Source organism: Phytophthora ramorum (assembly GCF_020800215.1).
Source record: "Phytophthora ramorum isolate Pr-102 chromosome Unknown Phyram_PR-102_s0010, whole genome shotgun sequence".
Lineage (NCBI taxonomy): Eukaryota > Oomycota > Peronosporomycetes > Peronosporales > Peronosporaceae > Phytophthora > Phytophthora ramorum.
The window spans coordinates 1,735,800-1,758,190 of record NW_027150656.1 but is presented as its reverse complement, the minus strand read 5'-3'; the positions used below and the strand labels follow the sequence as shown (position 1 = coordinate 1,758,190).

The following is a 22,391-nucleotide window of genomic DNA, read 5'->3' as shown; positions in this document are numbered from 1 at the left end:
TGTCGCAAATACGAGGTTACCGTCTCCGATAAGCCGATAGTTTCACAAGAAGAATTGCGCTTAGGTATCGCCACTCAACACAGAAATGATGGATGCTACAGTCTGCTGGATCCTGAAGTCCCGCGGTACCTCGACATTGACAGCGCTTTTGAAGCACTGTCGATTCTCATTCACCAGACTCATGACAGCATACTTGCAAGCCAGTGTCTGCGTGGCTAGATCGCACAGTGTATCGTAAATTCCACTTGCTCCTCTGTGGTACCACCAGCGTTCTTCTCGCGACTGTTTAGACGTAGCCGTTCCTCCTATCCTTGCTCTCTTGATCGCAGGGTGCAAGCTGCAGTAGCCAAGTAATGCCCACAATGTTCGGCATCGCAGACACTAAACCCCTGGGAGCACCAGCAAGTACTCTTCCACCGCGTCGCACATTATTGTGTATTTCTTCAGGCAACACGGCGCCATCGGCTGTCGCTCTATTCACCGCGGCCACAGCCGCCGTCATGTCGGCCTCCTCCTTCTCGAGACCCGCAGAATTTGGGCACCAAAGCAATTCGATCACAATACACTTTACCATTGCCAAACCACGCCGCCCATATATCCAGCTTCATTCTATTCATATCAGGTGTTCCTTATTGATGCACATTACTGTACTTTGACTAATACAGATGTCCCCAACAATTTACCTCGCACAGGTAGCATGGAATTTGAAACTGGCCGGGATGGGATGTACTAAGATAGATGCAACTTGGACAGGAAATGCTGTGCTGCGGGAAGCTTTCTGCACATGCAAGCAACACATTCAGAGTAACTTAGTACTTTTGCATCTACCGGTATAGTACACCTGTGCAAAGTTGCCGGGGACATCTGTACGTGTAGTAAAGGAGCATCCTTCAGGCGAATCGCCTAGGTTGATAGGGGGGGGGGGGGTAAATAGAAAGCAATGTACAGTAGTATTTTTATACTATTAACACTAAATGACTGAGAACCACATACCGGAAATGTCCCTTATTCGGAATGCGGTCAAAAGTTGACTGCGAATAATCGCTCGATGCTTCTGCAATTTGGTCATCGTATCGACACTCACTAAACATTTAAAATGGTGGAGCCCCTGTCCTCAGAATCGCTCTGACGTGCAAGTTATTGGAGCACAAATGTCGGTGCCGGCGCGTCCAGGAGGCATTTTGGCCGCAGCTTCTAGTGTGAGCCCGGCTTGATTGCAGAGCTTTTGCATCATAACGCGTACCATACAGTGATACTTACTTCTACAACGTGTCGACAACAGGGGGCATGTTGCCTCTGGACGCTTTCCTTCACGAAGAAGCTGTCTTGGACGGCTCATTCCGCATAGCTGCATGCTCCTTCACGTCTACTCTCCTGTGTTTAGTGAGATAAAGCACCGTTATTCAAGGATAAGTAATCCACGTTGTTTGAATATGCTTGCGTTCCCGTTTAAGGTGGCGGCCAAATGATGCAAATTTTCGTGTCTATGGTGGAGATCGACCTAGACTTACAACAGTGGCGGACAAACAGGCACTTAAACAGGAGTATTCTCTAGCTCATTGTATCTCTATGGTAAGTCTCAACAATATCTTGCGCCGCTCAAATTTGACTTTAACTAATATTGGCGAATATGGCCTTTAGAAAATGCCGAAAATCGGTACGGTTTTCTCAGTCATTTAGTGTCAAAATAGTATATGTATTCAGAATGTAGGACAGGGGTTAGGCTGAGTATCTCCTCACTGTGACACAATCGAAGTCCATAGTCCAAGGTTCTTGCTCCTAGGGCTGTCAACGTTTAGCGCTAAACTGACACAAACTGAAACTAAACTGACAACGTTGTCAGTTTAGTTTTTGCACGCGAAAACTGACACAGACTGACACTAAACTATCCAATGCTTTGTTTCATACATTTCTGATCTTGCTCGGTTGTGAGGTCTTTCCCCTCCGGCGGGAAGCTCCCGCCATCCCGACCCCAGCATTTTCAAGATGGAGGTCATGAAAGCGATCGTGCACGCTAGTGACGATGAAGATGGCATTGATGCACAGCCCCATGCGCGCAACGAGCTCTTCTAGCTGATATGGCGCAGCTTGTTCAAGAGAGAGAATTCGGCGTGTTCTCGTCTATTCGCATAATGTTGAGTATATCATCCAGAGGTATATCGTCAGGTAAGTGCGAAACAGCTGGTGATAGCTGAATAGTTTAGCGTCCGTTTGTGTCACTTTAGGCTAAACTGACAACTGCACAAAACGTTTTCTGTCAGTTGTCAGTCTACGCAAAACGTTGACAGCCCTACTTGCTCCAGCATCTGTGCGTTCCATGTGCTTGCATAAAAAAAACTTGTGTCATTTTTGGCAGACTGCCACTGTACGGCACGAGCGGCCCCGCCTCGTGGAACGCTTTGCGCATGGTCATCTCCGAGATCAGGTTCATCGCCTCCATCGCGCGCTCGTACATACGTCGTCAGTGCTCAGTGGGGATATGTTTCTGGGGTTACCCTGCTTGGCGATTAGTTTTTCATAAAGCGCACGCATCACGACATCTGAGCGTCGTAGCTCTTGTCCTCCGTGAACTCCGGGAGCAAGTTTGCCGCCTTGCGAACAATCATGTCGCGCGTTCGTGTAGATCAGGGGGTCCTTTCCTTGGGCATTGTCTGAGAGGAGGGAGAGGGGTCTTCGGGCAATGGCGTGATTGAAAATGGCGATCGTCGCCTTCCACCTGTTTGTGCCTTGTTGTTTTGTAATACTACCGTCTTTTGAAGTTCTTACCATTCTAAAGGAAACTATCGCATCACATACAGCACCCATACATCTCCACATAGAAAAACGTGCTGCATCTATCCGACTTTTGCGATAATGCTTGACTACGTTGTGAGGCAGGATAGTGCTGGAATGGGTCCACGAAAGCTTTCTTACTTGACAAAATTCTCTTCAGTGAAGAATGCGTCTGGGTTGCGTTGGGCTGCTAGTTGTCGCACTCCTGGCCAGTACCGATACGGCCTCAGCACAGAAGGAATCGGAGATTATTCACCCAGACTCCCAGACTCTGGCACGTTCACGCATCGAGAACCACGACCAACACACCGCCATTGGATCCCTGCGCTCCTACGAAGACGACAACAGTGAACAAAGAGTGAACCTTCCAAGCTCCGTCATTGAAAAGGCCAAAGCGTTGGTTTCGACAGCCACCACGAAGAAACTCCAGACCTGGCTGAAAAATGGGAAGTCTGTCGACGACGTCTTTATTCGGTTGCAGCTTACCAAGGCTGGAGATAAACTACTAGACAACCCGCAGTTTACGACGTGGCTCACGTATGTGGACGATTTCACCGCCAAAAATCCTGGCAAGACAACGTCAGCGATCGCTAAACTTACGACTTACTACGGTGACGAAGCGGTTGCGAAGATTCTCGACGCTGCGAAGAAGGTCGCGGGGACGAGGGGAGTGGCCACCAAGTTGGAGGCTGCGCAAATGCAGACCTGGCTGGCGGCTGGAAACAGCGCTGACGATGTTTTCACACTCTTGGAACTGAACAAGGCGGGGGACGACATCCTCAGCAACCCGGCCTTCACGGCTTGGAATACGTACCTGAAGACTTTCAACACGGCCCATCCTGATCAAAAGACAAGTGCCTTCGCGAAATTGACGTCGCAATACGGCGAGGTGGGTGTATCGCGGGTAGTTGAAGCTGCATTGAAGGCCAAGAGCTTCTCCGCCATCGCGAATATAGTGCAAGCCGAGCAGTTCGAGCGCTGGATGGCCGGCGGAAAAACAACAGATGGTGTTTTCACGTTTTTAGCACTCGACAATGCTGGAGACAAGCTTCTCGGGAGCCCTCTTTTGAACACTTTCACCAAATATATGAATATTTACAACAAGCGGAACCCCGACCAGGAAACCACTTTGGTAGGGACGCTAACGACTCACTACGGAAATGTTGGTCTATCCAAGCTACTCGCCGCGGGAAGAAATGTCGCGAGCACATCGAACCTCGCCACAAGCTTGAATGCTGCGCAGTACAAACTCTGGATGAGCCAACGGAAAAACCCAGACGACATCTTCATGATGTTAGGTCTGGAGAAGGCTGGGGATAACCTTCTGTCGAGTCCGCTCTTTACCACGTTTACCAAGTTCACGGACGCCTATCACGCCAAGAACCCTGACATCATGATGACTACGAATTGGATCGTGAGGGCCCACTATTCCGACGTCGATGTCGCTAAAATGATCCTTGCAGCGGAGAAGCTGCCAAGTGCGCAAAGTGCTGGAAAACGTATGGAGGGTGTACTGTTCAAAGACTGGATGCAGTCTCCGGATGACGCCTTCAAGTCGCTCAAACTAGATCAAGTAGAACCCTCAATGCTCTTCGAAAGCCCAATGTTCGCGTATTGGATGAAGTTCATGGATGATTTCCACAAGTCTTTCCCTGGTAAGAATATCCCTCGGACCGTATTGGCGACTACGTACAAGGACGAAGAGCTGGTAAAGGTGGTTGAAATGGCACAGATGAACCCGAACACGAAGGATTTTGCAAACAAGTTCGAGACTGAGGTGCTAAAGCAGTTCATATTCGCAGAAAAGCAGCCGATCAATGTTGCCAAACTCCTACACGTGAACGAAAAGACGGATGCGAACTGGAAACTTTGGAAGAAGTACATGCAGGACTACACCAAGTACCACCTGGGAGGGATCACGACCTAAGCCGCCCACAGAGTTGCGGAAGACCCCACCAGGTACGTCAGTTGTAAACTGCTTACTGTGGCATTTCTCTTTTCGACCATCAACGAGTTTCCCACAACTCGTTAATGAGCTGGTATATGAACGAGGTGGCTACTCTATATGGCTAACCTAGCACTAGGCAGGGACCCCGCGTTCAATATCAGACAGCTCAGAAGTACACGTAGCGGAGCCGCCTAACTGTGTGCAGTGCATAGATGCCGTCAGCGAGTCATCCAGGAAACAACTATTTGTTCCAACTAATACCAGGTTTTGTCGTCCGTATATCATCCTACGCGTTTGTGAGCTGTTCAAGCGTCCTACGTCATGGCGGGGGAGTGTAAATTTTGATAGCCTTGCAGATATTTCTTCCAAATACCCCAGTTCGCATCCGTCTTGTCCTTGATATTTAGCAGCTTGCCAACATACGCCGGATTCTTTTGAGCGTTCGCGAACTGAGTAAGCATCTCACTCTGGACCTTGGTGGCCACTTCTTTCGTACTCGAATCTTTCTTCGCCAATTCGATCATTTTCACTAGAACTGCGTCGTCGTAGCTTGTCGTCAGAATCTTCATACCCTCTCTCTCTTTTGGGAACGCTTTGTTGAAACCATCCACGTACTTCATCCAAAGTTCAAGCATGGGGCTTTGAAACAGTCTTTCTCCGGCTTCATCAAGTTTTAGCATGGTGAAGACGTCGTCAGTGGTCTTGTGACCTCTCTTACGCATCCACCCTTGGAACAGGACAGCTTTCATTCGTTTGGCAACATTTATCGTAGTCGGATTCTTCTCTGCAATCGCCGTCATTCTGGCTAGAGCAGCGTCCGAAAGGGGCAACCGCCCAGCACCTTTGGCGTAACTATGTAATATACTCAAGGTTTTCAATGTTGTGTCCGGGTTGTCAGCGTGAAAAGCATCAGTGTACTTCAGCCAAGTAGCGAAATTTGATTTGGTGAGAAGTTTCTCTCCTGCATCACCAAGTCCAAGCAGAATGAAGGCAGTTTCGGGGTCGTAGCCAGTCTTCAGCCAGTGCAGATACTGCTGTGCTTCTAACTTATTGGCAAGACGTGATGTGCTCGGAACTATTTTTGCTGCGGCTAGAAGGCTTGGTACGTCGTAGTATTTGGTCAACACTGCGATCAAAGTCTCTTGCTGCTCCCCATGCTGCATGTTGAAAGTACTCATGTACTTGGTGAATGTATCCAACAACGGACTAGCAAGGAGGTTGTCACCTGCTTCATCCAGCTTTAACAGCTCAAAAACTGCGTTCGGAGACTCTCCACGTCTTATCCAGCGCTGGAACTGCTCTGCTTGAACTGTTTTGGCGACGTAATTTGAACTTTTGACCTTCAATGCTGCTTCCACTATTCTTGACACACCGATTTCGCCGTATTGATTCGTCAACGTTCCAAACATACTCACCGTCTTGCCAGAGTTCGCCTTGTTGAACGTGTTCAAGAACGTTTTCCAGATGCTAAACGTTTGACTTGTCAGAATATCATCTCCGGCCTTGTCAAGCTGTAGCAGAGTGAAGATGCCGCCTGGTGTTTTCCCTTTCGTCAACCAATACTCGGCTAGCTCGTTCTGCAACCTGATTGCAAATGTGTTGGTTTCCGGGATGGTCTTCACATCTGCCACCATTTTAACCAGAGCTTCGTCGCTGTAGTGTGTAAGCAACACATGGATCGTCAGCGTTGTCTTCTTGGGATTCCTGCTGCTTAAATCGTCGACGTATTTCACGCAAACTGCAAACTGGGGGTCACCGAGCAGCTTATCGCCTGCTTGTCGAAGTCGCAATCGCGTAAAGACATTTTCAACAGGCTTCTCTTTCGTTAGCCAGCGTTCGAGTTTTTGTTTAGAGACTTCCGGCATGATCCAGGTCTTGGCTTTGTCGAAATTGATTCCTCTCTCTTCGTCATTGTCCACCTTTGTGTCAGTTCTTAGACGCCTGTTGTTGGGAACGTCTGTAGCTGCGAGGGGCGAACGATCAATGCTCGACAAGTCAGAGGCGGCTGGCTTCGAGTTTATCGTCGCGGGGTCCGAGTCAACTTGGGTAAGGAGGCCAACGGCAGCCACAAGTGCGATACGTGTCAGACGCATGGTTTAGCCTTAGCTGCTGAACAAAGGGTCTTTGGTTCGAAGTAGGTGGTTGGGAGAGGTTTACGAATTGAGGGCGGGCGGGCGGGCGGCATCGAGCACACAACAAGTTTACGGGGAATCCCACATTCCCGTAAACTTGGTATTATAGCATTCGACAGCGACAGGAGAACAAATGTAGTTGCACTTCGGATGGGAGCACAATGTATGCCTTAAGCATTGCAAGCTTTCGTGGCTTAACAACCAGATGGGTGAAGGTGAAAATTCGTCTAGCCTGTGAGCTAGCACTACTTGTTCCTTGTTCTTTTTAGACAAGAAGTTCTGGTAGGTTGTACACAACCTTTGCTCGTAAAATTCTACTTGATGAGCTGTTGATTGCTGTGTAAACTATGAAATACTCTACCGGTAGTCTGCAGCACCGACGAGAGCTATGAGGTGATTCCGCATCGAGTGGTAGTTGGCCCGCTCCAATTGCATGTATACTTCATTCAACTTACTGTTGTGGGGTGAATACTCATTAAATGTTAATGTACGTATTTCGGCAACGCGATATATTTTGCCTCTACCCGCCAAGTCCCATGCATTGGACTTGGATTAATAGTAAACAGGCTAGGATGAGAAGGTGGTTCCAACTCGAGCATGGTTGACAGACCGTCTGGCAATTCCTGCCTAAGCGTAGCCTACACTAGTCGTATGTTTTTTAAAACATGTACTGTCATGAGCAACATCAGATGTCAAAGGAAGATAAGAACGATCCTGGAATTTAACATTTTTTTATCGTTGAGTATCTCAGAACCTTTTGAGCTATTTTGCAGCGTTATATACGTTTTCATAGAGCTTAGCATATGTTTTGTAAAGCTCCCTGGCAGCATCATTTTCCGCTGTTCCCTCCACACGAAGCCATTTCAACACCCTTGCTGGGTCCGTCTTAGTCTTCATCCATCGCACGAGCAGATTATACTGTAAATCGGACGCGATTGTTCTGACACCCGGCACCTTCGAGCCTACGCTGAACATCCTGGCTAGAGTATCAGTGTTGAAGTTGTTTCTCAAAATTTCTAGCACATCGACCTTGGGTCGGGGCTTGGCATCCTTGAAGAAGGTGATGTACTGTAGCCATGCCACGAAAGTCGGGCTCTTAAACAAGTTATCCCCTTCCCCGTTAAGCTTCAGCAGGGGGAAGATAAATTTTGGGGTATTTCCACTCGTTTTCCAGTACGTGAACAGCTCAGTGTTCAATTTGGTTGCGATGCTCTCTGTGCGGGGAACTTTCTTCGCGTCGAGAATCATCTTTGTCAGAGCTGCAGTCGAATAATGGTCCACCAGGGTGTAGATCGCCTTCATTTCTTTCTTTGGGTGGTTCAAGTTGAAATCATCGACGTACTTCGTCCACGCACTGAACAGAGGGTTTTGAAGTACGGAATCCGCTGCTCCATCAAGTTTCATCAGAGTGAAGACCTCGCCAGGGGACTTTGCATCCTTCAGCCAAAGCTGAGTCAGTCCAGCTTGGACTCGCACTGCGATTTTCTCCGTGCTCGGCACATTCTTCGCTGCGATCAGCATAGTCACCAAAGATTCTTCCTTGTAGAGACCCGATAGTTTCGACAACATCGTCGTCTTCTGGTCGGGGTGCACCTTGTTGAATCGGTCTATGTAAGCCATCCAGGTGTTCACCTGTGGCATCGCAAAAAGTTGGTCGCCTGCCTTGTCGAGCTTTAACAGCGAGAAAATATTATCTGGGGTTTTCCCAGCCTCCAACCACAGCGCGTTCTGCTCGATTTGAAGGTTCTTGGCCATTGTTGCGGTACCGGTACTCGGTGCCGCCTTCGCTGCCGCAATCATCTTGGCCACAGCTTCGTCATCGTAGTGAGCCAGAAGCGTAGAGATCAAACTGGTCTGATGCTTGCGATTCTCCTTGTTGAAGATATTCTTGTAGGTAATCCAGTCGTCTAGCTGAACGCTACCCAGGAGGTCATCCGCCTTCCTGTCCACGGTTAGTAGCTTAAACACGTCGTCCGTGGATTCGGATTTCTTAGCCAAAGTGCTGAGCTGCTCACTGGAGACTGTCGACTTCAACGAGCTGATGAGCGCCTCCACACCGGCAGTACTGATACCACCCCTTTCTTCATCTTCGCTCGATGACTTGCGAACCCTCAAAAGCCTCGCAGTCGAGACTTCTTGTCGGACTTTGGTCGTCTGGGAGTTCACGGCAGCCGACGCCACCTCGCAATAAACCAGGAGAGTGACAGCAAACAGGAGTGTGGCGTGGTGAAAGCGCATGGTCGTACAGGACTTCTCAGACACGCCAGAGTGGCTGACGGGGTGAACCACGAAGTGATAATGCACGTATTACATATTCAGTACAGATTGTCCCCGGCAAATTTGCAACTGCAAGCAGCAATTTACCTCGCACAGGTAGTACAGATGTGCATGGGATTTGAAACTGGTCGTCTGGGGAAGCATTGAGGTATTAGTAGATGCAACTTGGTGGGAAAATGTCGCGCTGCGGGAAGCTTCCTGCACATGCCACTTGCATGATGCAAGCAATACATTCAGAGCGACTTCTTACTTTTGCATCTATATGACACCTGTGCGAATCTCGCAACCTCGTACTAGAAGTCTGTATCAGGCAGACCTTTGCAAATTTGCCGGAGACATCTGTACCAGCGACCTCTTGTCTTGCCCTGGTTATCTTATTAATAATACCCCTGGACCACTGCGATCGATTGACGAGTTTACGAACAGCAAATCAGTGGGCATTCATGTACACTGTATGGCTCTGAATTCACAGCATCGTTCGATGGGGAAATGGACATCTGCTTCTGCAGCATGAGCGACGTGTACAGTGTTGTGAACGTTATTTTGCGCAGTCTGTGAGGCATAATAACTGAGGATGCTGACATGGCCCCTATCAACGGAAAGTGATTGGGTCTATCGATAATAAAACACACATTACAAACCTATTATACTTGTGAACCACAAGTACATTAGTTTTAATTTGCGGGATAATACTTCAGTACAGATACACACCTCATCGTTTCGAAATCTTGGACAAATGACAGAATCCGTGGTAATCGGATATTTATGTGGCGTGGTGAACAAATCATGCATGTACCGGTAATGCCAACAGACGAACTTAGTGACAAAAGACGGGGTTGTGTGTCCAGCCGTAGCTCATGTGCTGTATTGGCTATTTGGCGTAAGCTTACGCGCTGGCAGCGAGTCACGGCAAGTAGTAGATACTGTGAAGTACGACAGCTTGCTCGCTACCAGTGAGCTGAAGAGAGGCAAAGGCGTTCGAGACTGCGGGCACTTCCTGCAGTGGTGCCCGCCTGCAAACATTGGAATATGCTCTCTATTCGGGTGACGGTCATCAAACTGAGTGGAGACTTCAGAACGCAATTGGTTACGGGTATTCATATTATGCACCTGTTCACCTACTTCGAGAAATGTAATGCAAATTTGTTTTCGTCGGGCACCAAGAATAAGAGTGCTCGTTGTATACTTGCGTGCCCAGGATACCGTTGAATAGAATTCTGAAAGCCAATCGACACCCCGCCGTCACGAAGAGGTTTGAAGGCTCGCGTAGGGGCATACGTTGCCCCCCCCCCACTACGATGTAGCAGCCTACATCTGCACGTGCTACTTCGCAAAAGACAGGAACACCTCCATTACAAGCTTACCGTATTAGTGACACAACGTGCACACTTAGCGAGTTTGTGTGTGTTTGGCAAGTCAACCACGCCTATCAACACGCTTTCTGCATTTAATTTGAAATCACCACGGATTCTGACATTTGCTTGCACATCTCTAATCCCTCCGAAATCGATTTGGTAGTAACGAATCGACACCCCCTGCAGTTATTGAGAGGGGCCTCTCAATATACATGGCCCTCGTCCGCGTTCGGAAAAACCCGCGTGATAAAAGTTGGAGTTTGGTCGGCGCTGTCCTATTTAAAACTTCGTTTTGGTGCGCGTTGGGGGGGGGGGGGCTTCTAAGACACTTTGAAGGGGGCCTATTGAGTTGAGGGCATCCGACGGACATACAGTACCGGTACTGCACCATTCCCTTCCCAAGATACTACTCCGATCCATAACAGCTGTCGGGAAACCGCATACATTGGTCAAAATGTGCGTTAGAAGGGCTAAAACGAAACTCTGAGCAAGGCGCTGTGCGCGTTGACGTCGATGAATGGTCGACAGCCGATCGAGCTTCAAAACTGGGAACACACTTCACATGTCGCCCATCCTTTTGAATGTCTGTGACTTGGGGGTGTTCAATGCAATTTAAGCATGGCAGGTAAAGAAGACAACCAGAACGCTGGACGAACTGGTGATGGCGGTGACAGAAGAGCTTGGGGAGCTGCCGAGCTCAACGCTAAACAACACCTTTCTCTCACTCCTAGCAACGATGGAGGCATGCATGAAAGATGGCGGCGGCGAGAACTTCCACCCTGCGCATATGTCAAAATGCAAGCTTGCTCGGGAGGGAAGACTTCCCGTGGGCCTTTTCTACTCTCTGATGTTGTCCAGTCCGTTGTGCTGGTTTGGAAACCGCACGGGACAGCTCTATCTTGGGATGTGGAGGACGGATGTCATGCACTGTCATGAACTTTGAACCTGTGCGCTTCGCAAAAGCAGTCGCTCGTGAAGCGAGCCCATACAAGCCTGGTGGGGTGCCTACGATGCAGGGCCAAGCGCTGTTTGCTGAACCAGGTCCGGCAACATGCTCCTCAACGAGACGAGCATTGAATTCACAAGGTGCGAGAATTCTTCCCCGCAGGAGCGACCCTCTTTGAATTGCATTTCACCCCCTCCTCCTACCGGGATGCCTGCCTCTAGCCATGCTGTGCAAATAGACACTTTCGCGCCACCTCTTGGGGCAAGGGGGCCATTACTGCTCGCCCTCACGAGGGATACCACGGACACGGTCTCCGCCCACAGCGACGCCATTCTATCGGCCAAGTGAGGTTCTGCCGCTGTGAGAAGGAGATCGCCAGTAGTTGCAACAAAACTACCGGTATGGTGTGTATATCAGCGAGGACGAATCTAGGTTGTGCTACTGGGAAGCGCATCACTGTGAACAGCGGTGTTGGCTCGGAATCCTCTACACCCACGATGACTCCTCCACGACGGTGTCCACGGTCTCAACTCCAGGTGCCCCCTGACGTCTCTACATGTACTTCCTCACCCACGTCGCAGCTTTGGAATCGTCCCTCTTGTCGTAGATCGCGGGCACGTTCGGCAACCTGTCGTGCCTGCTCCTGATCCTGGCCAGTACAGCGTACTAGGCCGAGGGGAGTTGCCGTAACCTGATGTGCGTTGGGTTCAAGTCGAACTGGAGTGTTGTCGTCGTGACCTGCTTCTACGACCGCCTTCTCTGTCGTCCTGAAACTGATCATTTATTTTGCCGCGCACCTGAACCTCAAGATGAAGGAGGAGGACGACGTCGAGAACGCGCTCATCTATCCTATGGATACGCCGCCGCGAACAGACCCGGCGAAAATGCCGTCGATGGCAACGACCGCCGCTCGTCCAAGATGTTGTACATGCTGGTGATTTCAACCATTCAAAAGGCCAATTATTCGACCTGATGGGCTTCGTGGCCGACCCGTGTATCGCTTATTGATATCCTGCTGCCCATTGTTACCTGGCCCAAACAGTTGTGGCACGAAATCCCGATGTACGTGGAGATTCCGTCGTCGTCGGGCGAGGCTTCCTGGGCTGCTACGTGGTCTACTCGTCCGGCAATGCGGACGAACTCACAGGTTCCCGTGCTGCGATAACGATAACGAGCACAAAGTGTACCACCGTTCACGGAGCGCGAAAGCGTCGCTGCGACGTCGTAGTAGTGACAACAATTCTGAAATCTTGCCGTGACACGACAACCTCTAATAACATTGAGCTCGTTTGCCGACAACGTCGACTTGCTCTTCAATCACGAGTGCTCCATGCGTTGTACAGACCGGTACCACCCGCCGCATTCCCATAGTCGTCTCCAGTGACGCTAGACGCATCGAATGTACCGACAACAATGCGACTACCACGAGCCCGAGTCTCACTGTAGCAATCAGTGTGGTTAGTAAAACGTTGAGTTTAGCTTAAAAGTGCTGACATTAGGTGACTATACTCATGTCCGCTTGTCGATGTTGGCGTTGAAAGTCAAGTAGATCTAACTCATAGAAGGCAACAACCAATCTAGGAAACGTCACTTGGACGGATCTCTCCGCCGTGCGTACTAAGGGGTTAAACAAACTGTAATTGTGACTTCATATCAACAGGAAGCATCTAGGTCTTCATACACTACCCCAAATGTTGCTGTATCTATTCTCGTGGCGAGGACAATATCTTCGTATTTATTTCACTTCACCCGTCTTTATATAGTGCTGGTACTTCGCAATCATGGCGAGAATTTCATCCTCGGATCTCTTGTGAAATTCCATGAACTGACGCACCTGGTCGTAACCGAGTCGATCGCTCTTCCAGCCTGCAAACCTTTTAGCTCGTTCGGAAACGTTCTTGACGATGTTGCTGTAGAACTCGTCATTGCCCTGATTGATCGCCCTTTGTCGAAGCTGCTCAACCGTTTTGGGGTTAAAGACGTCATCAATCGCGTTCAAGATGTTGTTGCCTCTTTCTTCGTCTTGGATGTCTTTGTCATTTCCCGCATGAACCGTCTTGAGAGACCGCCGAAGGGAACGCGCTCCATTATTGACACCGGTGGATGCGGTCTTCGACAGCGTCATGTCGGGCGTGGAGAGAGCATTACCACTGACAAGAAGAGTGGCTGCTACTACTAGCATGATGCTGAAGGTGCGCATGATTCGCGGTGACTCAGGCTGCGCGGCTTGGGGGCTCAAAGCAAATTGCGAATTGAGGACCAGCTTGGGAAGCGATGAGCGGTTCGAATAGCAAAAACTGGCCCGCTGATGTTCAACTTCGCGGGAAATGAAGCTTGCCCAGTGAAGCAGCTCCATGCAGCACTATTGCGCGTGGCAGCCTGCCACGCGCAATAGTGCCAGTGGCAGTCTGCCAGTGGCAGAGCACTGCATCTGGTCTATACATGTGCTCGAGATTTGAAAAACGCAGCCTTGATTCTGGCGTGGGTGTAAATACACTGCAACCCTCGTTATGCGCAGTGGATCACATACAGCGATTTCAGTGGTATTAGGTATTGATAACAAACATATTGGTAACACAACATTTGTGGGGGGAGGGGGGTTAAGAGGTCCTCTATTTGTGTTTAGCTAAGAAATTATAGATTCCTGGTATCGCTGGAGGCTTTGCCTTATTGATAATCCCTACTGTGGCTCATTGTTGCTGCTAGTTTTGATGCGGATCCGAAGTGTTGCAGGTACGCTGCCGTGGCGGAGCACCTCTTTTGTATATTTTGCCAATTGGTGCGACTTGAGTAATGCTACAACCGCTTTTTGTAGTGTCTTGTGTGTTATTTCCCAAACATTGGTAACACACAACCCTTGCACATCCTATCCAGTACTAAAGGGTGTATTGGAATACAGAGAACCCTGATCAACTTCATAACTTTGATATCTAATATTATGTGTACTTAATCACTTATCGATCCACAGACTCGGTGTAGCGCTCCCTCTACTATATCATAGACTTGTTATAATGAATGGAAAGCGCGTTAACAGATAATATGAAGTTGTTCAGGGTACTCTGTATCGTGGTCCGCTTAACGAGAGGTAGCTGTGCTGAAACGACTGGTGACATACATGGCGAAACTCGGTGGATAGAAGTGATCAACACTTCGCCTCTGCCCATGATTGAAATGCAAAATGCTGGGATACACGTATTGCATCATACTTTAAAGAATAGTGACTTCATTCAGTAAAAATAAAGGGTGGTCCCAAAGCTACAGGTATCACAGCACTGCTGTGACATCAACGAGGATCGTCATGTCTTCAACATGATTACCATATTCGCAGGGTCGAGATCGAGTTTTAGTATCCCAAATGAGGAGATTTGCATTAGTTATCAGAGTTTGTAGCGTCGCCATAAATTATGATCCATAGAATAATAAAGCTTATTAGCTGCTGTTACTGCCAGACCTCGCCTCTAAGGATTTGGGGAGCAAAATGTATAATCTTTAGGAGGCTGGAGATTAATCATTTTGCCAATCCTAAAGTTCTTCTCTTCTGAACCCGCTCACAATCTGAGTAGATTACCATATGCAAAACGGTATCGAAAATCTCAATATCGTTTTACATATGGTTTTTTCCAATTGAGATTGTCTGACTTTTGAGGGATTTTGAACAGGTGGTGTGGGAGATACCGTATAGAACGGCGATGATGTAACATCGTAAAACGATTGGTTCAAGTGAAATTAAACTCGGTAAAAAGTCTCGTAAAAAGTCGTTGCCTGTGGACATGGCGCCCCGTCGTGTTGGAGTAGCATAGATGGGGAACCTCTCCTTACTTTTTTACGAATGTGTTTCAAATTCTCCGTGCGTTACATCATCGCCGTGATATACAGTAAATCCCACAAATCCCGCTGATTGGTAGCTCTATTTATAAGTGTAAGACGAGTTTTATTTAGATCAGACCGGACATCGAGGGATTCCCGCCCCTCCGTTATTATGGCTATTAACATCGAAGTCACTGTGGGGGGTTAACGGTGCTCTATTTTGGTAATGATCTTTTTCCTATATATGTAGTGAGACGTCCTAACAAAAAGTCTGTCGGTGTTGTGCTGTGGCTTTACCTCTTGTGAGGCAACCAACGCTGTTGTCAAGGTAGATCTGGGTCGGGCTGGTTGTGCTGTCGCTTGGAAAATGATATACTGCCGAGGTCTTCGACTTGGCCAAGAGTTCGCTGCTGCGATAGATGACCGTATTGGCTTGACCCAAAGAATTTGTCAAGAGCGTTGTCCGTCGGTGGAATCTCAGTCTTTCTGTGTGGAGCGGACTCAAGGCTTTCAACTTGGAGAAGTATCTTGGCCGGGTTTGTCGTCCTAGCAATATTTCCAGGCCCGAGATATGTTGTGGTATCATTTCGCGTCTTTTGTGTATCAAGAATGATACTACAGTACTCCTCTTTCAGTCGGTATGCGAGCCAACCACCACATTTCGTTGTGGCTTTGAGCGTGTTGATGTGGTATCGAATCATTCACATGTCGAGTTGCAATGGTTCTGTTGCCGTGGATGTTGTCATCATGATACGATGGCACACCTCCAGGCAATGTCCTTTGATGCGAGTTGCTGGGTGCGCTTTCCATCCACTGGCAATGGCCATCACCTGAAGTGCTCCAGCAGCCCAGACGATGTTTACGGTGTCGTCAACCGTGGTTAGGAGATCTTTAAATACTAATTCATTTCGGAGACGCCACAGAAGCACTGGGGCGACTGTAGACCACCAGATTGTTGCCATGGCATCGTCATGCTAAGCTGTTGTTAGATAACTTCTTCCTAACATCGAAGTCACTGTGCGCCCGCGCAGCCAAATCAGATGCTCTCACACAAGTCGCCGGCACTCGTACCAAGTGACGTCGTCTCGGTTGTTATCGGGACTCGCCTCCGATCTCTTGACACCAGCATTTGCAGTGGCTGTGAGACGGCTCGAGAGCGCCGATGGTCGCAGCCGACCATCGTGAACATTTCGATGGACGTGCTAGGGTCGCCTGCGGACTCGCTGGGCCTGCGTCAGTCGCTCATAGGTTATAGCACCGCCAAAACGATAACAGGCGTGGCGAGAGCAATTTTTCGCGCTCAGCGTGAGCGGCACCAACACGGCCGCCAAGCCGTCGCAGCTCGCCACGCCCTTCGCGTACGACACGCCCGTGGGCAAGACGTGGTCCTTCCTAAAGGGGATGTGACGCAGTTGCCGTCAGCGGCAGGTATTGCCGCAACTACAACCAATCTGGTTGAACAATAAATTTTCGTATGCATGTCTACCAATATCTGAATGGCGCAAGATATTCAAGGATAAGAACAAGAATCTGATACGTCCGATAATCATTAATTTGATTGGTCTAAATCATCAAGATTTGATAATATCCAGTATGGGAACTGGATTTTTGATGAAACTACAACTACGTGGATATTTTAGACAAGATCATTGGTAGAACAGATAGCAGCTGAGATTAGAGAAGGATAGGCTTTAGGGTAGGACACTAGTGGTCTCAAGGACATCCGTAAAAGCAAACAGCTCAATCTCAATCACTTCTCAATTTGCTTTCAATAGCAACAACCCCTCCACCAACCTCGTCACCTGCCTACCCAAGGACCGCACGCCGGACACGCCAAGCAAGACCTTCCTCGGCGCAAGACTGTTACATAGTAGCACTTGCCGTGTCAAGCTTCGATTCAAGCTTCGGTTCAAGTTCAAGAGTTCAAGGCTAGGGTACTTGTGGCCACATAGTGGGAAGCGAGTATCCTGTGACTATTAGTGCGAGCCACATCGTGGGGAGCACTAGGTTGCGAAAGGGTTGTCTTTTAGCACGAACGTTACGTTCAGTGGCTAGTCGGTGTGGTTGTGAACCAGTGTGGTTACTCGATTGGTACTCCTTCTGTGGGTCCGCGGTTTAGTGCTTTCACTTTGTGAATCCCTGTCCCGCCTCAGAAAACACGGAGAATAACTTCCTTTCGGTATACCTACTTGGTCTTACTTGATCTACATCCATTGCTACTGCAACTGTTTCAGTGTGCATTGTTGCATGGGTAAACGAAAAACTCGCGAACCCGAAGAACCGTTCGTCAACACCACTAAGGTCTTAACCGATCGCCATAAGGAGCTTGATAAACTTCGAAAGGACCTGTGGTTAACGACGGTAAAGCAACTTAAGGTTGTCAAACTCATCCGAAACGAAATTCCGGATTGTAAAAATTCAAGTGCGAGGAACGTCGTTCACGAATTTTCGGAACAGCTGAAACAGCTTATCGAGCGTACCCAAACGGTTTTGGAAGGAACATTCGACCACTCCGTCCAACTTTACAAGAAACGTAGACTGTAAATAAGAATTTAGACAGTTCCGTTTTATTTTCAAAGGCTTTAGTTTAGGGTTTCGGTAGTATATATAGTGACGGCGCTGAGAAGTCCGGTTGATATGACCCAAAGAAGAGGTCGTGCAACTGAGCGCCCGTCCCCGAACCCTAGACCTCGTCAACAGAGCAGAATGAGCTCTCCGAGTGACAATGAAGCCACACGCCCGACAACACGTTCCAGAACACGCACGCAAGCACAACCGAATGGGGCTAGTGCCGATAATGAGGCAAATTCGGCCGCCCCCGCTGCAGCAGCTGCGCAATCAAGTCATGGACCCGATACGATGTCCATGCAGCAGTTACTAGTGTATCTTACACAGCAGCAACAACAATATCAAGCCCAGGTGCAAGCCCAAATGCAAGCCCAAATGCAGCAGGCTAACGAGCGTTTTGAATTCCTCGTTGCATCAAGAGGCGAACACAAGAAGAAGGACCCTCCTGTGTATGAAGGGAAGTACGGCGAAGACATTGAGCTATGGATCTTCGCTACTGAACAGTACTATGCCAACAAGCGTCACATAATGGAAGCTGATTCGTCTGACTTTGTGACGCTAATCTCCAGTAACTTGGGCAAGTCCGTGTTGAATTGGTACCGTGCCTTTATCACGGATTGTGAGCGCATGAGCGTTCACCAAACATGGTCTCTGTTCAAGCGTCAACTGCGTACACGTTTCCGACCCAAGGACTTCGAGTATGATCTTCGCGAGCGGATGTTTCACTTAAAACAAAAGGAAACAATCCACGAATATGTCTCTAAGTTCCAAGACTTGTTGTCTCAAACTGAATTAGAGATAAGTGAACTAGAGAAGCGTTTCTTTTTTCAGAATGGACTACGGGAAGAAACCGCGAAGAAAATCAAAGAAGAAAGTCCGAGTACGCTTCAAGACGCTATGGAGATTGCCTCTAACTTCGAGTTTGCACATTACTCGGGTAAACCACCTCGCATTCCGTCCAAGTCATCGCAGTCCCCGGTCGAATCCGGTAAACGTTCAATCAAGCCGACATCGCAGAAACCAAAGCGATTCGAGAAGAAGAAGAACAAGAATGATGACTGGACGAAAACAGCTACATGCAATAACTGTGGCAAAGTTGGCCACATTTCCCCGCAATGTACCGCTCCAAAACGTAAGGAAGCAAATAGGTACATCAGCGGCGCACTGTATGCTATCTTGGAAGCCGAGGCTCATGCGTGGGTCAAGAGAGATCCGTCACCATTTTCATTGATAATGGATGCAGCTTAAATGGCGTATCTGAGGAATTGGTGAAAACGCTTGGGCTGGAGGTAACCGAAGGCGAGTTGATGCAGGTCGACCTTGGTTATGACCAAGTGGTACACCGTCCGCGTCGAACCGTGGAGATGAATCTGCAGCTACCAGGTTTCCCATTGACGTCGGGAACCTTCCAAGTCATGCCCGTTCCAGAAAACAAGGATGTTATTCTGGGCATGATGTGGCTGCGAGAGCAAAACCCGGATATCGACTGGAGTACAGGGCAGGTCACACCACGCATCAAGATGGAGGATGAGCAAGATGCTCAACTAAGACTGCCTAAGCAACGCCCAGCTAGAAGAGTCGCTGGACAACGCAGATCTCGTATCGACCAAAGTCGCGAGATTTTCAACCACTATCGGCAGCATGGCCACAAAGGCCAATATGGCAAGACGCGACTTATTTCAGCTCAACAATTTCTAAGAATGTTGCGTCATGACAAGGACATTGAAGCAATATTTGTCATCAATCCGCATGACTCTGAGAAGGCAGAACGCTTTAAGAGTCAAGGATGGGAGGCACTTAAGGATAATCCAGCGTATGATATACTACGCAAGTATGCGGATACTGTTTTTCGCACGGAACTTCCAAACGAGACGCCTCCTGTACGAGAAGGAATCGAACACGAAATCCTTCTCCAGCCTGGTACCACGCCTATTTCGGTGAAACAATGGCGCCAGAGCCCTGATCAGCGCATCACAATTCAAGATTGGACCAAAGAGATGGTTCAAGCGGGCATTATTCGACCAAGCACGTCTGCATTTTCCGCGCCGACGTTCTGTGTCAAGAAGCCTGTTGGATGGCGCATTGTGCACGACTATCGTCAGCTAAATCTAGCGACAATTTTGCCGGCTATACCAATGCCGCGCAAGGAGGATACCTTTGATGCCATGGCGGGCAGTCATTGGTTTTCGTGCATGGACCTACTGTGGGGTTACTACCAAGTTAAGCTACGTGAATCGGACATACCGTTTACAGCTTTTTCGACCCCTGATGGTCTATTTGAATACCTCGTTACTCCAATGGGACTCAGTGGTAGTCCCGGAACATTTAACCGTCTTTTACAGAAAGTCTTTAGGGACTTAAGAGACGTGATGAGGATCTATTTTGACGACATCTACGTATTCACCCCGAGTGAAGATGTCGCAGAGCACCTTGAAGCTTTAGATCGTGTGCTCAAGCGATGTGAAGAACAGCAACTTTACATCAAATTATCCAAGTGTCAGTTCTGTGTGGACGAGATTCCATGCCTAGGAGATTTCGTCGGACGAAAAGGAGTCCGAATGGATCCAGACAAGGTTCGCATCATCGCAGAATGGCCTGTTCCCAAGACCAAGAAGCAAATGGAGAGCTTCTTAGGAACTACGGTCTATGTATCCAGATCATATTACATATTTAAACAACAGCAGTGCAAAAATGTGGCCTCAGGATTTTCCATTCGCTAAACCTGAATCGTCTCAGCTTGTGATATGATAGCAAATTCTTCATCGCTGCTCCGTTTCGCTGAATTTACTCTCTGTCGCCGAAGTGAGTGGTCAAGGTCGGGATAATCATACCGTTTTACCGGGATTGGTTGCATTTAAATCGTCCACGAATTTGACCTACATCTTGAGCTCTAGGGTATCTACTGTAGCAGTGCACTAAGTGGTTCCTTGAGCAGCAGCAGCGCAAAACCACGCGTTTATTTACATTCTGTAAGTACATGCAGAAGCTGGATGGTGTGTACTTCTCGAATATTAAACGAGATTCCCCTACCATGCACGTTGGTCTCGACCACGCGAGGGAACACCATCAGCTACAGACGTGCTTACCGCCATCATCCATCTACTGGTTCGAGAAGTTCCATTTGTACCGACTTGCCAAAGTTGTCCCCTCAAACGAAGTTCCCAGAAGTTTGGAAACCTGTGCTGGGGGTGTCTTCAAAGACAGCCATTTCCGGATGAGATCATTCTGCAACTCTCGAACAGTGCTGTTTCTTTTCGTTTGGCTCGACACAACAAGCTTCTGCACCAACGTTTTCTCACCAAGAATCTTCCACAACGCCTCAAATGAACTCGTCTTCCCTCCGCTGAAATCATCGACAAACTTGGTCCACACGGCGAAATTCGGGTTCTCGAAGAGGTTGCCAGTCGTGCTGTCAAGGCGCAGAACCTGGCTGTATACGTCGTCGACGTTCAGGCCCATATCCTTCCAGACGTCCCTCTGTTGACCCTGCAGTCGCGTCGCCATAGCCTTGGTGTCGTCAACTTTCGTGGCTGCTTCCAGCATCTTCGCCACTGGTATATCGCCGTAACTTCTGGCCAACGTCTCGACCATAGTCGTCGACTTTCCGGGGTTCCACGTGTTGAAATCGACCAGATACTTGTTGAACGTGAGAAATAGCGGGTTCGTCAGGATGTCATCTAGTCCGGTGTTGAGGTTCAACCTCCTGAAAACATCGTCGACAGATAGTCCGGCCTCTGTCCAACTCTTCAGCTGCTGAGCTTGCAAACTCTCTGCGAGTCGTTTGGTGCTTGGAGATTGCGCCGCGACTTCAAGCATTTTTGCTAGACTAGCGTCGCCGAACTGTTTCGTCAAAGTCGGAATCTTCGACACCACCTTCTCCGGGTCCTTCTGCTTCATGTTGAAATCGTCCACGTACTTGGACCAAGCGAGGAATTTCGGGCTCTCGAAGAGTTTGTCTCCTGTCTTGGCGAGGTTCAGCTTCGTGAAAACGTCATCGGCGCTCTTTTCGTTCTTCAGATACGCAGCGAGTTTTTGCTTGAGCAGCAATTCCTTAGCCTTGTCCACTCCAGGAAGCGACTTTAGAGCACTTGCGATTCCTCTCTCCTCCACGTCTTCATGTACTATTTTGTCGGCTCTGAGCAGTCTTTTGTACTGGTTCACAGTGAGTGAACGAGCCATCTCCGCGTAGTTGGTAGTCGTTGCCTTCGCGTTTGTCACCGCTGAATCAGCACCAGCATTTGCGAAGAACGCACCAACGAGAAGTACCACCGTGTAGTGGAAACGCATATCCTAGTGTTGGTAGACGTTCTTGAGGCGGAAAACCGGGCGAAATGCGAAATGAGAGAATTCATGAAGAGCTGGAAAAGCCTTTGGTCAACCTCATGTGGTAGAGGATGGGAGAATACCGTTTTCTGTGTGATCTAGTGTGTTAAGTGGCCTTCTATTTGAAGTTTAGTGTGTGGTCGATCTGAAGACTGATCTCGGAGTCGATTGTCAATGATATAAGACCATACAAAGAACTTCTGTTCTTAACGATTAACTGTGCGTTTAGCGTCAGATATACTGTCGTGTAGGCGCCTATTTCA

The 22,391-nt window shown here is 48.7% G+C and overlaps 5 protein-coding genes across 5 annotated transcripts; 1 reads left to right on the top strand and 4 right to left on the bottom strand.

The window, feature by feature from the left end:
• Nucleotides 1–2,938: 2,938 nt before the first annotated feature.
• KRP23_10805 (RxLR effector protein PSR2) lies at nucleotides 2,939–4,699 on the top strand (the record flags this gene model as incomplete). The annotated part of the gene is made up of 1 exon (XM_067895913.1): nucleotides 2,939–4,699. The coding sequence occupies one exon, from the start codon at nucleotides 2,939–2,941 to the stop codon at nucleotides 4,697–4,699; it is 1,761 nt and encodes a 586-aa protein (XP_067741559.1).
• A 335-nt stretch (nucleotides 4,700–5,034) lies between these two features.
• On the bottom strand, nucleotides 5,035–6,813 carry KRP23_10804 (RxLR effector protein PSR2; the record flags this gene model as incomplete). The annotated part of the gene is made up of 1 exon (XM_067895912.1): nucleotides 5,035–6,813. The coding sequence occupies one exon, from the start codon at nucleotides 6,811–6,813 to the stop codon at nucleotides 5,035–5,037; it is 1,779 nt and encodes a 592-aa protein (XP_067741558.1).
• Nucleotides 6,814–7,614: 801 nt separating this feature from the next.
• Nucleotides 7,615–9,090, bottom strand: KRP23_10803 (RxLR effector protein PSR2; the record flags this gene model as incomplete). The annotated part of the gene is made up of 1 exon (XM_067895910.1): nucleotides 7,615–9,090. The coding sequence occupies one exon, from the start codon at nucleotides 9,088–9,090 to the stop codon at nucleotides 7,615–7,617; it is 1,476 nt and encodes a 491-aa protein (XP_067741557.1).
• A 4,075-nt stretch (nucleotides 9,091–13,165) lies between these two features.
• Nucleotides 13,166–13,630, bottom strand: KRP23_10802 (uncharacterized protein; the record flags this gene model as incomplete). The annotated part of the gene is made up of 1 exon (XM_067881295.1): nucleotides 13,166–13,630. The coding sequence occupies one exon, from the start codon at nucleotides 13,628–13,630 to the stop codon at nucleotides 13,166–13,168; it is 465 nt and encodes a 154-aa protein (XP_067741556.1).
• A 7,274-nt stretch (nucleotides 13,631–20,904) lies between these two features.
• On the bottom strand, nucleotides 20,905–22,092 carry KRP23_10801 (RxLR effector protein PSR2; the record flags this gene model as incomplete). The annotated part of the gene is made up of 1 exon (XM_067895909.1): nucleotides 20,905–22,092. One exon carries the CDS (start codon nucleotides 22,090–22,092, stop codon nucleotides 20,905–20,907), a length of 1,188 nt encoding a protein of 395 aa, XP_067741555.1.
• Nucleotides 22,093–22,391: the final 299 nt, after the last annotated feature.